The 13,972-nt window shown below is 44.5% G+C and overlaps 1 protein-coding gene across 3 annotated transcripts in view; it reads right to left on the bottom strand.

The window, feature by feature from the left end:
• fam91a1 (family with sequence similarity 91 member A1) overlaps nucleotides 1–13,972 on the bottom strand; it is a 137,424-nt gene that overhangs the window by 25,007 nt on the left and 98,445 nt on the right. For 2 of the 3 annotated variants that reach the window (XM_090228520.1, XM_090228521.1), the window contains 2 exons: nucleotides 13,259–13,345; nucleotides 12,248–12,377 (listed from right to left, as the gene is read on the bottom strand). In XM_090228520.1, coding sequence (XP_090084646.1) covers nucleotides 12,248–12,377; nucleotides 13,259–13,345 — 217 coding nt within the window. Of the gene's footprint in view, nucleotides 1–12,247; nucleotides 12,378–12,662; nucleotides 12,946–13,258; nucleotides 13,346–13,972 lie in introns of those variants that run through there. The other variant, XM_090228522.1, reaches the window with a different exon arrangement.

Genomic DNA, 13,972 nt, shown 5'->3' with positions numbered 1-13,972 from the left:
CTGGGACAGTTGTAGGAGATAAATCCCAAATTCAATCAACCAGTAGGCCTAGACTTCATAAAAAACACAACATTAAAAAGCAATGAGTCTGATACAACAGCTCAGAACATTTAGATAATGAGGTTGATTAACTATTATTTCATTAAAAACCACAGCAATGCGCACAAGGCAGCAGGCCACATATACAAATGTTCCTTCCATTATGCAATTAGCAGGAAAACACTGCTAGAAATGTATGAAAAGCAGAAATCTAAAGATGCATCAACTATCATGTGTTAATATGACTGGGATTATCATGGGTTGTTAATATGACTGGGATTATCATGGGTTGTTAATATGACTGGGATTATCATGGGTTGTTAATATGACTGGGATTATCAACAACTAGCATGGGTTGTTAATATGACTGGGATTATCATCAACTATCATGGGTTGTTAATATGACTGGGATTATCAACTATCAAGGGTTGATAATATGACTGGGATTATCAACAACTAGCATGGGTTGTTAATATGACTGGGATTATCAACAACTAGCATGGGTTGTTAATATGACTGGGATTATCATCAACTAGCATGGGTTGTTAATATGACTGGGATTATCATGGTATGTTAATATGACTAGGATTATCATGGGTTGTTAAATAAGACTGGGATTATCAACAACTAGCGTGGGTTGTTAATATGACTGGGATTATCATCAACTATCATGGGTTGTTAATATGACTGGGATTATCATCAACTATCATGGGTTGTTAATATGACTGGGATTATCAACAACTAGCATGGGTTGTTAATATGACTGGGATTATCATCAACTATCATGGGTTCTTAATATGACTGGGATTATCATCAACGATCATGGGTTGTTAATATGACTGGGATTATCAACTATCATGGGTTGTTAATATGAATGGGATTGTCAACAACTAGCACGGGTTGTTAATATGACTGGGATTATCAACTATCATGGGTTGTTAATATGACTGGGATTATCAACAACTAGCATGGGTTGTTCATATGACTGGGACTATCAACAACTAGCATGGGTTGTTAATATGACTGGGATTATCATCAACTAGCATGGGTTGTTAATATGACTGGGATTATCATGGGTTGATATAATGACTAGGATTATCATCAACTAGCATGGGGTGTTAATATGACTGGGATTATCATCAACTAGCATGGGTTGTTAATATGACTGGGATTATCATAAACTAGCATGGGTTGTTCTTATGACTGGGACTATCAACAACTAGCATGGGTTGAGAATATGACTAGGATTATCATCAACTAGCAGGGTTTACTAATATGACTGGGATTATCAACAACTAGCAGTGTTACTAATATGACTGGGATTATCAACAACTAGCATGGGTTGCTAATATGACTGGGATTATCAACAACTATCATGGGTTGTTAATATTACTGGGATTATCAACTAGCGTGGGTTGTTAATATGACTGGGATTATCAACAACTAGCATGGGTTGATAATATGACTAGGATTATCAACAATTATCATGGGTTGTTAATATGACTGGGATTATCATCAACTAGCATGGGTTGTTAATATGACTGGGATTATCATCAACTATCATGGGTTGATAATATGACTGGGATTATAAACAACTAGCATGGGTTGTTAATATGACTGGGATTGTCAACAACTAGCATGGGTTATTATATGACTGGGATTATCAACTATCATGGGTTGTTAATATGACTGGGATTATCAACAACTAGCATGGGTTGTTAATATGACTGGGATTGTCAACAACTAGCATGGGTTGTTAATATGACTGGGATTATCAACTATCATGGGTTGTTAATATGACTGGGATTATCATCAATGATCATGGGTTGTTAATATGACTGGGATTATCAACAACTAGCATGGGTTGTTAATATGACTAGTATTATCATGGGATTATCATGGGTTGATAATGTGCCTAGGATTATCAACAACTAGCATGGGTTGTTAACATGACTGGGATTATCAACAACTAGCAGAGTTTACTAATATGACTAGGATTATCAACAACAAGCATGGGTTGTTAATATGACTAGGATTATCATGGTATGTTAATATGACTAGGATTATCAACAACTAGCATGGGTTGTTAATATGACTGGGATTATCATGGGTTGATAATATGACTAAGATTATCAACAACTAGCATGGGTTGTTAATATGACTGGGATTATCAACAACTAGCATGGGTTGTTAATATGACTGGGATTATCATCAACTAGCATGGGTTGTTAATATGACTGGGATTATCAACAACTAGCATGGGTTGTTCATATGACTGGGACTATCAACAACTAGCATGGGTTGTTAATATGACTGTGATTATCATCAACTAGCATGGGTTGTTAATATGACTGGGATTATCATCAACTAGCATGTGTTGTTAATATGACTGGGATTACCATGGGTTGATAATATGACTAGGATTATCATCAACTAGCATCAACTAGCACCAATAGGCGAGTAGCTAGGCTACTTTGAAGCAATGTTGTAAGACATGTCTCATAATATGTAGTAAAACCTTCATGTTTCCAACTAAACTAAATGCATACTGCCTCCAGCTCATTGCAAAGTGGTGTGTGACGCGCTGAGGAAGCCTGCCTTCTGTTGCTGTGTGAGATGCTGTAGCAACAGCTCTCCTGCTGTCTGACATATTTCCTGCTCCAAGGCTCTGTATCTGTGTGCTGTACCCGTGTGATAAGATACATAACGAATATACTGTACGCATGAGACAATATAATTACACTAAATGATGCAAATGTTCCTATTGACCGATGAGCATGACCAGTTAAATTGATTTACATTGACTGGAATTTGATCAAATTTAAACATTATTTCACAATGGTATTTTTTTCTTTTTCACCTGGACAATTGGCCAGCACCAATTTTATTCATCGGCATTTCTATTTTGGGATCGGCCAAAGCCCATTACCACCTAACCAGAACCCTTGGATCGGCCAAAGCCTATTACCGGCTAACCAGAATCCTTGGATCGGCCAAAGCCTATTACCGGCTAACCAGAATCCTTGGATCGGCCAAAGCCTATTACCAGCTAACCAGAATCCTTGGATCGGCCAAAGCCTATTACCGGCTAACCAGAACCCTTGGATCGGCCAAAGCCTATTACCGGCTAACCAGAACCCTTGGATCGGCCAAAGCCCATTACCGGCTAACCAGAACCCTGACGGACGTGGCAAATCAAAAACGTTGTCACGTGCGCCGAATACAACAAGTTTACCGTGAAATGCTGACTTACAAGCCCTAAACCAACAGTGTAGACTTCACCGTGAAATGCTGACTTACAAGCCCTTAACCAACAGTGTAGACTTCACCGTGAAATGCTGACTTACAAGCCCTTAACCAACAGTGTAGACTTCACCGTGAAATGTTTACTTACAAGCCCTTAACCAACAGTGTAGACTTCACCGTGAAATGCTGACTTACAAGCCCTTAACCAACAGTGTAGACTTCACCGTGAAATGCTGACTTACAAGCCCTAAACCAACAGTGTAGACTTCACCGTGAAATGCTGACTTACAAGCCCTTAACCAACAGTGTAGACTTCACCGTGAAATGCTGACTTACAAGCCCTTAACCAACAGTGTAGACTTCACCGTGAAATGCTGACTTACAAGCCCTTAACCAACAGTGTAGACTTCACCGTGAAATGCTGACTTACAAGCCCTTAACCAACAGTGTAGACTTCACCGTGAAATGCTGACTTACAAGCCCTTAACCAACAGTGTAGACTTCACCGTGAAATGCTGACTTACAAGCCCTTAACCAACAGTGTAGACTTCACCGTGAAATGCTGACTTACAAGCCCTGAACCAACAGTGTAGACTTCACCGTGAAATGCTGACTTACAAGCCCTTAACCAACAGTGTAGACTTCACCGTGAAATGCTGACTTACAAGCCCTTAACCAACAGTGTAGACTTCACCGTGAAATGCTGACTTACAAGCCCTGAACCAACAGTGTAGACTTCACCGTGAAATGCTGACTTACAAGCCCTTAACCAACAGTGTAGACTTCACCGTGAAATGCTGACTTACAAGCCCTGAACCAACAGTGTAGACTTCACCGTGAAATGCTGACTTACAAGCCCTTAACCAACAGTGTAGACTTCACCGTGAAATGCTGACTTACAAGCCCTTAACCAACAGTGTAGACTTCACCGTGAAATGCTGACTTACAAGCCCTTAACCAACAGTGTAGACTTCACCGTGAAATGCTGACTTACAAGCCCTTACCCAACAGTGTAGACTTCACCGTGAAATGCTGACTTACAAGCCCTTAACCAACAGTGTAGACTTCACCGTGAAATGCTGACTTACAAGCCCTTAACCAACAGTGTAGACTTCACCGTGAAATGCTGACTAACAAGCCCTTAACCAACAGTGTAGACTTCACCGTGAAATGCTGACTTACAAGCCCTTAACCAACAGTGTAGACTTCACCGTGAAATGCTGACTTACAAGCCCTTAACCAACAGTGTAGACTTCACCGTGAAAAGCTGACTTACAAGCCCTAAACCAACAGTGTAGACTTCACCGTGAAATGCTGACTTACAAGCCCTTAACCAACAGTGTAGACTTCACCGTGAAATGCTGACTTACAAGCCCTTAACCAACAGTGTAGACTTCACCGTGAAATGCTGACTTACAAGCCCTTAACCAACAGTGTAGACTTCACCGTGAAAAGCTGACTTACAAGCCCTAAACCAACAGTGTAGACTTCACCGTGAAATGCTGACTTACAAGCCCTTAACCAACAGTGTAGACTTCACCGTGAAATGCTGACTTACAAGCCCTAAACCAACAGTGTAGACTTCACCGTGAAATGCTGACTTACAAGCCCTTAACCAACAGTGTAGACTTCACCGTGAAATGCTGACTTACAAGCCCTTAACCAACAGTGTAGACTTCACCGTGAAATGCTGACTTACAAGCCCTTAACCAACAGTGTAGACTTCACCGTGAAATGCTGACTAACAAGCCCTTAACCAACAGTGTAGACTTCACCGTGAAATGCTGACTTACAAGCCCTGAACCAACAGTGTAGACTTCACCGTGAAATGCTGACTTACAAGCCCTTAACCAACAGTGTAGACTTCACCGTGAAATGCTGACTTACAAGCCCTTAACCAACAGTGTAGACTTCACCGTGAAATGCTGACTTACAAGCCCTGAACCAACAGTGTAGACTTCACCGTGAAATGCTGACTTACAAGCCCTTAACCAACAGTGTAGACTTCACCGTGAAATGCTGACTTACAAGCCCTTAACCAACAGTGTAGACTTCACCGTGAAATGCTGACTTACAAGCCCTTAACCAACAGTGTAGACTTCACCGTGAAATGCTGACTAACAAGCCCTTAACCAACAGTGTAGACTTCACCGTGAAATGCTGACTTACAAGCCCTTAACCAACAGTGTAGACTTCACCGTGAAATGCTGACTTACAAGCCCTTAACCAACAGTGTAGACTTCACCGTGAAAAGCTGACTTACAAGCCCTAAACCAACAGTGTAGACTTCACCGTGAAATGCTGACTTACAAGCCCTTAACCAACAGTGTAGACTTCACCGTGAAATGCTGACTTACAAGCCCTTAACCAACAGTGTAGACTTCACCGTGAAATGCTGACTTACAAGCCCTTAACCAACAGTGTAGACTTCACCGTGAAAAGCTGACTTACAAGCCCTAAACCAACAGTGTAGACTTCACCGTGAAATGCTGACTTACAAGCCCTTAACCAACAGTGTAGACTTCACCGTGAAATGCTGACTTACAAGCCCTAAACCAACAGTGTAGACTTCACCGTGAAATGCTGACTTACAAGCCCTTAACCAACAGTGTAGACTTCACCGTGAAATGCTGACTTACAAGCCCTTAACCAACAGTGTAGACTTCACCGTGAAATGCTGACTTACAAGCCCTTAACCAACAGTGTAGACTTCACCGTGAAATGCTGACTAACAAGCCCTTAACCAACAGTGTAGACTTCACCGTGAAATGCTGACTTACAAGCCCTGAACCAACAGTGTAGACTTCACCGTGAAATGCTGACTTACAAGCCCTTAACCAACAGTGTAGACTTCACCGTGAAATGCTGACTTACAAGCCCTTAACCAACAGTGTAGACTTCACCGTGAAATGCTGACTTACAAGCCCTGAACCAACAGTGTAGACTTCACCGTGAAATGCTGACTTACAAGCCCTTAACCAACAGTGTAGACTTCACCGTGAAATGCTGACTTACAAGCCCTGAACCAACAGTGTAGACTTCACCGTGAAATGCTGACTTACAAGCCCTTAACCAACAGTGTAGACTTCACCGTGAAATGCTGACTTACAAGCCCTTAACCAACAGTGTAGACTTCACCGTGAAATGCTGACTTACAAGCCCTTAACCAACAGTGTAGACTTCACCGTGAAATGCTGACTTACAAGCCCTTAACCAACAGTGTAGACTTCACCGTGAAATGCTGACTTACAAGCCCTTAACCAACAGTGTAGACTTCACCGTGAAATGCTGACTTACAAGCCCTTAACCAACAGTGTAGACTTCACCGTGAAATGCTGACTAACAAGCCCTTAACCAACAGTGTAGACTTCACCGTGAAATGCTGACTTACAAGCCCTTAACCAACAGTGTAGACTTCACCGTGAAATGCTGACTTACAAGCCCTTAACCAACAGTGTAGACTTCACCGTGAAAAGCTGACTTACAAGCCCTAAACCAACAGTGTAGACTTCACCGTGAAATGCTGACTTACAAGCCCTTAACCAACAGTGTAGACTTCACCGTGAAATGCTGACTTACAAGCCCTTAACCAACAGTGTAGACTTCACCGTGAAATGCTGACTTACAAGCCCTTAACCAACAGTGTAGACTTCACTGTGAAAAGCTGACTTACAAGCCCTAAACCAGCAGTGTAGACTTCACCGTGAAATGCTGACTTACAAGCCCTTAACCAACAGTGTAGACTTCACCGTGAAATGCTGACTTACAAGCCCTAAACCAACAGTGTAGACTTCACCGTGAAATGCTGACTTACAAGCCCTTAACCAACAGTGTAGACTTCACCGTGAAATGCTGACTTACAAGCCCTTAACCAACAGTGTAGACTTCACCGTGAAATGCTGACTTACAAGCCCTTAACCAACAGTGTAGACTTCACCGTGAAATGCTGACTAACAAGCCCTTAACCAACAGTGTAGACTTCACCGTGAAATGCTGACTTACAAGCCCTTAACCAACAGTGTAGACTTCACCGTGAAATGCTGACTTACAAGCCCTTAACCAACAGTGTAGACTTCACCGTGAAAAGCTGACTTACAAGCCCTAAACCAACAGTGTAGACTTCACCGTGAAATGCTGACTTACAAGCCCTTAACCAACAGTGTAGACTTCACCGTGAAATGCTGACTTACAAGCCCTTAACCAACAGTGTAGACTTCACCGTGAAATGCTGACTTACAAGCCCTTAACCAACAGTGTAGACTTCACCGTGAAAAGCTGACTTACAAGCCCTAAACCAACAGTGTAGACTTCACCGTGAAATGCTGACTTACAAGCCCTTAACCAACAGTGTAGACTTCACCGTGAAATGCTGACTTACAAGCCCTTAACCAACAGTGTAGACTTCACCGTGAAAAGCTGACTTACAAGCCCTAAACCAACAGTGTAGACTTCACCGTGAAATGCTGACTTACAAGCCCTTAACCAACAGTGTAGACTTCACCGTGAAATGCTGACTTACAAGCCCTTAACCAACAGTGTAGACTTCACCGTGAAATGCTGACTTACAAGCCCTTAACCAACAGTGTAGACTTCACCGTGAAAAGCTGACTTACAAGCCCTAAACCAACAGTGTAGACTTCACCGTGAAATGCTGACTTACAAGCCCTTAACCAACAGTGTAGACTTCACCGTGAAATGCTGACTTACAAGCCCTAAACCAACAGTGTAGACTTCACCGTGAAATGCTGACTTACAAGCCCTTAACCAACAGTGTAGACTTCACCGTGAAATGCTGACTTACAAGCCCTGAACCAACAGTGTAGACTTCACCGTGAAATGCTGACTTACAAGCCCTAAACCAACAGTGTAGACTTCACAGTGAAATGCTGACTTACAAGCCCTTAACCAACAGTACAGTTCAAGAAGAAGAAAATATTTACCAAGTAGACTAAAATAAAGTAACACTAAGAATAACAATAACGAGGCTTTATACAGGGGGTACTGGTACAGAGTCAATGTGGAGGCTATATACAGGGGGTACTGGTACAGAGTCAATGTGGAGGCTATATACAGGGGGTACTGGTACAGAGTCAATGTGGAGGCTATATACAGGGGGTACTGGTACAGAGTCAATGTGGAGGCTATATACAGGGGGTACTGGTACAGAGTCAATGTGGAGGCTATATACAGGGTGTTACGGTACAGAGTCAATGTGGAGGCTATATACAGGGTGTTACGGTACAGAGTCAATGTGGAGGCTATATACAGGGGGTACCGGTACAGAGTCAATGTGGAGGTTATATACAGGGGGTACCGGTACCGAGTCAATATGGAGGCTATATACAGGGGGTACTGGTACAGAGTCAATGTGGAGGCTATATACAGGGGGTACTGGTACAGAGTCAATGTGGAGGCTATATACAGGGGGTACTGGTACAGAGTCAATGTGGAGGCTATATACAGGGGGTACCGGTACAGAGTCAATGTGGAGGCTATATACAGGGGGTACCGGTACAGAGTCAATGTGGAGGCTATATACAGGGGGTACCGGTACAGAGTCAATGTGGAGGCTATATACAGGGTGTTACGGTACAGAGTCAATGTGGAGACTATATACAGGGGATACTGGTACAGAGTCAGTGTGGAGGCTATATACAGGGGGTACCGGTACAGAGTCAATGTGGAGGCTATATACAGGGGGTACCGGTACAGAGTCAATGTGGAGGCTATATACAGGGGGTACCGGTACAGAGTCAATGTGGAGGCTATATACAGGGGGTACTGGTACAGAGTCAATGTGGAGGCTATATACAGGGGGTACTGGTACAGAGTCAATGTGGAGGCTATATACAGGGGGTACCGGTACCGAGTCAATGTGGAGGCTATATACAGGGGGTACCGGTACAGAGTCAATGTGGAGGCTATATACAGGGGGTACCGGTACAGAGTCAATGTGGAGGCTATATACAGGGGGTACCGGTACAGAGTCAATGTGGAGGCTATATACAGGGTGTTACGGTACAGAGTCAATGTGGAGACTATATACAGGGGATACTGGTACAGAGTCAGTGTGGAGGCTATATACAGGGGGTACCGGTACAGAGTCAATGTGGAGGCTATATACAGGGGGTACCGGTACAGAGTCAATGTGGAGGCTATATACAGGGGGTACCGGTACAGAGTCAATGTGGAGGCTATATACAGGGGGTACTGGTACAGAGTCAATGTGGAGGCTATATACAGGGGGTACTGGTACAGAGTCAATGTGGAGGCTATATACAGGGGGTACTGGTACCGAGTCAATGTGGAGGCTATATACAGGGGGTACTGGTACAGAGTCAATGTGGAGGCTATATACAGGGGGTACTGGTACCGAGTCAGTGTGGAAGCTATATACAGGGAGTACTGGTACCGAGTCAATGTGGAGGCTATATACAGGGGGTACTGGTACCGAGTCAATGTGGAGGCTATATACAGGGGGTACCGGTACAGAGTCAATGTGGAGGCTATATACAGGGGGTACTGGTACAGAGTCAATGTGGAGGCTATATACAGGGAGTACTGGTACAGAGTCAATGTGGAGGCTATATACAGGGGGTACCGGTACAGAGTCAATGTGGAGGCTATATACAGGGGGTACTGGTACAGAGTCAATGTGGAGGCTATATACAGGGGGTACTGGTACCGAGTCAGTGTGGAAGCTATATACAGGGAGTACTGGTACCGAGTCAATGTGGAGGCTATATACAGGGGGTACTGGTACCGAGTCAATGTGGAGGCTATATACAGGGGGTACCGGTACAGAGTCAATGTGGAGGCTATATACAGGGGGTACTGGTACAGAGTCAATGTGGAGGCTATATACAGGGAGTACTGGTACAGAGTCAATGTGGAGGCTATATACAGGGGGTACCGGTACAGAGTCAATGTGGAGGCTATATACAGGGGGTACCGGTACAGAGTCAATGTGGAGGCTATATACAGGGGGTACCGGTACAGAGTCAATGTGGAGGCTATATACAGGGTGTTACGGTACAGAGTCAATGTGGAGACTATATACAGGGGATACTGGTACAGAGTCAGTGTGGAGGCTATATACAGGGGGTACCGGTACAGAGTCAATGTGGAGGCTATATACAGGGGGTACCGGTACAGAGTCAATGTGGAGGCTATATACAGGGGGTACCGGTACAGAGTCAATGTGGAGGCTATATACAGGGGGTACTGGTACAGAGTCAATGTGGAGGCTATATACAGGGGGTACTGGTACAGAGTCAATGTGGAGGCTATATACAGGGGGTACTGGTACCGAGTCAATGTGGAGGCTATATACAGGGGGTACTGGTACAGAGTCAATGTGGAGGCTATATACAGGGAGTACTGGTACCGAGTCAATGTGGAGGCTATATACAGGGGGTACTGGTACCGAGTCAGTGTGGAAGCTATATACAGGGAGTACTGGTACCGAGTCAATGTGGAGGCTATATACAGGGGGTACTGGTACCGAGTCAATGTGGAGGCTATATACAGGGGGTACCGGTACAGAGTCAATGTGGAGGCTATATACAGGGGGTACTGGTACAGAGTCAATGTGGAGGCTATATACAGGGAGTACTGGTACAGAGTCAATGTGGAGGCTATATACAGGGAGTACTGGTACCGAGTCAATGTGGAGGCTATATACAGGGGGTACTGGTACCGAGTCAGTGTGGAAGCTATATACAGGGAGTACTGGTACCGAGTCAATGTGGAGGCTATATACAGGGGGTACTGGTACCGAGTCAATGTGGAGGCTATATACAGGGGGTACCGGTACAGAGTCAATGTGGAGGCTATATACAGGGGGTACTGGTACAGAGTCAATGTGGAGGCTATATACAGGGAGTACTGGTACCGAGTCAATGTGGAGGCTATATACAGGGGGTACTGGTACAGAGTCAATGTGGAGGCTATATACAGGGGGTACTGGTACCGAGTCAATGTGGAGGCTATATACAGGGGGTACCGGTACAGAGTCAATGTGGAGGCAAAGCACCCAACACCCCTAAACAAAAACACACCAAAAACACTAATAACCAGACAGGATGTTAAAACTACTATCTATAAAAACACTAATAACTAGACAGGATGTTAAAACTACTATCTATAAAAACACTAATAACTAGACAGGATGTTAAAACTACTACCTATAAAAACACTAATAACTAGACAGGATGTTAAAACTACTACCTATACTGAATAAAAATGTAAGTGCAACAAGTTCAAAGATTTGACTGAGCTAGTTTATGCCTGCCCATACCATAACCCCACCACCGTAATGGGGCACTCTGTTCACAACGTTGACATCAGCAAATCGCTCGCCCACACCACGCCATACACGTGGTCTGAGGTTGTGAGGCCGGTTGGACGTCATGCCAAATTCTCAAAAACGATGACTTATGGTAGAGAAATGAACATTCAATTCTCTGGCAACAGCTCTGGTGGACATCCCTGCAGTCAGCAAGCCAATTGCACACTCCCTCAAAACTTGCCACATCTGCAGCATTGTGTTGTGTTACATTTTAGGGTGGCTTATTATTGTCCCCAGCACAAGGTGCAACTGTGTAATGATCATGCTGTTTAATCAGCTTTTTAATGATATGCCACACCTGGATGGATGGATGGTGGATGGATTATCTTGTCAAAGGAGAAATGTTCACTAACAGGGATGTAAACAAGGTTGTGCACAACATTTGAGAGAAATAATATTTTTGTCTGTATGGGAACATGGGACCAACACTTTACATGCTGTGTTTATATAGTTGTTCAGTGTTATTATACCGTTGCATACAAAATATCTCAGAACTTTTTCAACAACTTTTATTTTGAATTCGAACTACTTTTAACACACAGAACAGGGTGTGAGCATTATGTTATTGCTTCTTAACTGAAGAAAAAGGGTATAAGCTGTGTTGTTAGTTACCGTTGTTAGGCAGGTCAGGGCCCTGGTCGGTGGTTAGTTCCTTGTTGTAGCGGAGAAACAGGATGGTGTTCCTGAGGGTCAGAGCGTGGTCAAAATACCTCTGGGCCTCGCCCTCCGCCGTGCTCTCTACCTGCGGGAGGAGAGAGAGAGAGAGAGGGGTTAGTAACATGGTCAAAATACCTCTGGGCCTCGCCCTCCGGCATGCTCTCTACCTGAGGGAGGGGGAGAGAGACAGAGAGAGAGGGGTTAGTAACATGGTCAAAATACCTCTGGGCCTCGCCCTCCGCCCTGCTCTCTACCTGAGGGAGGAGAGAGAGAGAGAGACAGACAGAGAGAGAGGGGTTAGTAACATGGTCTAAATACCTCTGGGCCTCGCCCTCCGCCCTGCTCTCTACCTGAGGGAGGAGAGAGAGAGAGAGAGACAGACAGAGAGAGAGGGGTTAGTAACATGGTCTAAATACCTCTGGGCCTCGCCCACCGCCCTGCTCTCTACCTGAGGGAGGAGAGAGAGAGAGAGAGAGAGACAGAGAGAGAGAGGGGTTAGTAACATGGTCAAAATACCTCTGGGCCTCACCCTCCCCCTGCTCTCTACCTGAGGGAGGAGAGAGAGAGAGAGAGAGAGAGCGAGACAGAGAGAGAGGGGGGATAGTAACATGGTCAAAATACCTCTGGGCCTCGCCCTCCGCCGTGCTCTCTACCTGAGGGAGGGAGGGAGGAGAGAGAGAGAGACAGAGAGACAGACAGAGAGAGAGGGGGGATAGTAACATGGTCAAAATAACTTTGGGCCTCGCCGTTTGTGTGTGTATATTCTTTCCTGTGTCTTTCATGTGTACAAATTTGAGTCTGCCCCTGTGACCCTGTTGTGTTGCCATATTACGTTGCCAAAAACGCTGTGTCCCCCTCAACGGCCCCTCTGTGTAAATTGGTTTGCCACCTCCAGCGACTGGTTTAGTTCCCATGGAGCCAAGTAATGAAGGCTTACTCTCTAGCTCAATTCCACACACAGCTTACTTTCTCCAGCTCCATCAGAAAGCTGTCCAGGGTCTCGTCTGACAGCTTCCCCACCTCAAACATGGTGACCGCATGGCTCTTCAGGTTCTGAGGGGGAGAGCAGAGACATGGTTTTAGTACAGTGTTTACCGAACTGTGGGGCGAGGAGTCCGCAGGAGGGGAACGGGGGTCCCGTCCCCCAAAAGAGGAACTCAGTTCAGCTTTAAACTTACTAGTACTAATACAACCACTACTGCTAATACAACCACTACTGCTACCACTACTGCTACAACTGCAATGACTACCACTACTACTACTGATACAACTTCTAATACTACTACTATTACTGCTACTACTACTACTACTGCTGCTCCTAAAACTACTGCTACTGCTACTACTGCTGCTACTAGTACTGCTGCTACTACTACTACTGCTGCTACTACTGCTACTGCTACTACTGCCTACTGCTACTACTGCTACTGCTGCTGCTACTAGTACTACTGCTGCTACTACTACTACTGCTGCTACTACTGCTACTGCTACTGCTACTACTGCCTACTACTACTATTGCTACTACTACTACTGCTACTACTACTGTGACTGCTACTACTACCACTACTACTATTGCTACTACTATTGCTACTACTGCTACTACTACCACTACTACTATTGCTACTGCTACTGCTACTACTGCTACTACTGCTACTGCTACTACTGCCTACTACTACTATTGCT

Source organism: Oncorhynchus mykiss, chromosome 30, assembly GCF_057628025.1.
Source record: "Oncorhynchus mykiss isolate SJ-2025 chromosome 30, ASM5762802v1, whole genome shotgun sequence".
NCBI classification, from domain to species: Eukaryota; Metazoa; Chordata; class Actinopteri; order Salmoniformes; family Salmonidae; genus Oncorhynchus; species Oncorhynchus mykiss.
This window is presented reverse-complemented; position numbering and strand designations above follow the sequence as displayed.